The 2,094-nt window shown below is 46.3% G+C and overlaps 1 protein-coding gene across 1 annotated transcript in view; it reads right to left on the reverse strand.

The window, feature by feature from the left end:
- Positions 1 to 1,328: 1,328 nt before the first annotated feature.
- The window catches only part of LOC143925309 (olfactory receptor 5B12-like), a 5,290-nt gene continuing 4,524 nt past the window's right edge, over positions 1,329 to 2,094 (reverse strand). The window contains exon 2 of the mRNA XM_077449890.1: positions 1,329 to 2,094. This exon is cut by the window's right edge and continues 204 nt beyond it. Coding sequence (XP_077306016.1) covers positions 1,353 to 2,094 — 742 coding nt within the window. The 3' untranslated portion in view covers positions 1,329 to 1,352.

The raw sequence follows: 2,094 nt of genomic DNA on the forward strand, positions 1-2,094 counted from the left end.
TCCCGCCAAAACGGCCATTTTTAAAAACATTTTAGGCATTGACCCATGTCCCCTGGGGCAGGAGCCAGGTCCCCAAACCCTTTTTAGGACACTATCTTGCATATTAGCCGTTAAAATTAGCACTTTTCATTTCGAACGTTCGAGTCCCATAGACTTCAATGGGGTTCTAAAGTTCGTTCGAATTTGGGGTCCGTTCGAAAGTTCTGGTGCGAACCGAACCGGGGGGTGTTCGGCTCATCCTTACTTGCCATGTCACCTGCCACACATAGTGGATTGTTACTTGCCAAGTCACCTGCCATATGTTGCGGATTGTCACTTTCCACGTCACCTGACACACATTGCAGATTGTCACTTGCCATGGGTTGAGGATTGTCACTTGCCTGCTACAATTGTCACTTTCTTTGTCACTTTCCTGCTAAGATGGGGATTGTCACTTGCTGTGTCCCAGAGTGAAGTCAGGCAGCAGAGAGATGATGTACCGTATTTTTCCGTGTATAAGACGCCCCCATGTATAAGACGCCCCCCACTTTTGCAACCCAGAATTAAGAAATCCATATTTTAAACAGGTAAAACAGAACACAGTTTTATTTAGTAATTAACGTTTACATACCAGTATATTATGCATCATATCACTTTATTCAACCTCTGTTGCATCAATGTTCTCTTCTTCATCACTAGTTCCAGACAGAATTTCTTCAACTTCTTTTGCATCACTGCTGTCTTCTGAGTCACAGTCATCTGTCTCTCTGCCGCTCTATTCCCATGCTCTTTTGCATAGCTAACTACACTGAGTTTAAATTTTTCAGAATAAGACAGTCTCTTACTTTTATTATTCTGTGACATCTTGCGCTCAAAACGCTCCGCTCTCTGCATCTGCGCAGTCTCCACGTCGAACGGGATCGTATCTGCGCACTCTCCACCTCCGCCTCTACCACCAGCTGACGTCACTAACATATGGCTCGTGATTGGAGGAAGCCGTTCACAAGCTATGACCATCTACGCACCCGAATGGCTCTCTCCCAGGCTGACTGACCGTGTATAAGACGCTGCTCGAATTTCAGTCTAACAATTTAAGGATAAAGTAGCGTCTTATACACAGAAAAATACGATAATCTCTCTGCTGCCCACGGTTGCCTGCACAGTGAGGGCTGAACTGCTCCCCCCACCTGCCGGGTTGCTGATTGGCCAGCCGCCTACTTTCCCACCGAGCTGCCCACCCACTAGCTCACCCACCGAGCCGCTTGCACACCCACCTGCCCTCTCACTCACGTGCAACAAATTTCTCGGGGGGAGGGGGGCAATTGCCCCTTTGCCCCCCCCCCCTGCAGATCTGCCACTGCTACAAGGACAGGTTATGGCCTGAAGCCCACTCTGGCCAGAGCTCTGCAGAAAGCCCCATTAATTTCATTATTTCTCAGACTGTATATAGCAGGATTCAGAAAAGGAGTAAGAATTACATAAACAGCAGACACCATTCTGACTTCCAGAAACGGTTTATTTTTGGGCCGAGCATAGTTTATGGCGCCTGTCCCATAAAATATGAAGACCACTGTGAGGTGGGAACTACAGGTAGAGAAAGCCTTTAACTTTCCATCCTTCCTCTTTATTCTAAGGATGGTTTTAAAAACATACACATATGACAGGAAAGTGATTAAAAAGGCAGCAACTGCGAAACATACCATGTGGAGATACAACAGTAAGTAATTGAGGGATGTGTCTGAACATGACACTTGTATCAGCTGATACAGTTCACAGAACAAGCCCGGGATGGTGGTGGAACCACAGAAGGCCAATCTTAGTGTACAGATTGTTTGTACTGAGGAGCAGACGGATCCAATGACCCACACACCGGATGCCAATCGAATGCACAAGTGAATATTTATCATTGTTGTGTAATGGAGAGGATGACAGATGGCAACATATCGATCGTAGGACATAACAGCTAGAAGGAAAGCCTCTGTGACAGCAAAGCAGAAAAAGAAGAAGACCTGGGCTATACAAGAGGAGTATAAAATCAGCCAGCTCCTCCTAAAGATGTCAAAGAGCAAATGAATAGAAGACACAGATGAGGTGAAGATGTCCAAAGCCGAGAGG

Source organism: Lithobates pipiens, unplaced genomic scaffold (assembly GCF_037356315.1).
Source record: "Lithobates pipiens isolate NorthernLeopardFrog02 unplaced genomic scaffold, aLitPip1_a1.2 Scaffold_22, whole genome shotgun sequence".
In the NCBI taxonomy this organism is placed as follows: domain Eukaryota; kingdom Metazoa; phylum Chordata; class Amphibia; order Anura; family Ranidae; genus Lithobates; species Lithobates pipiens.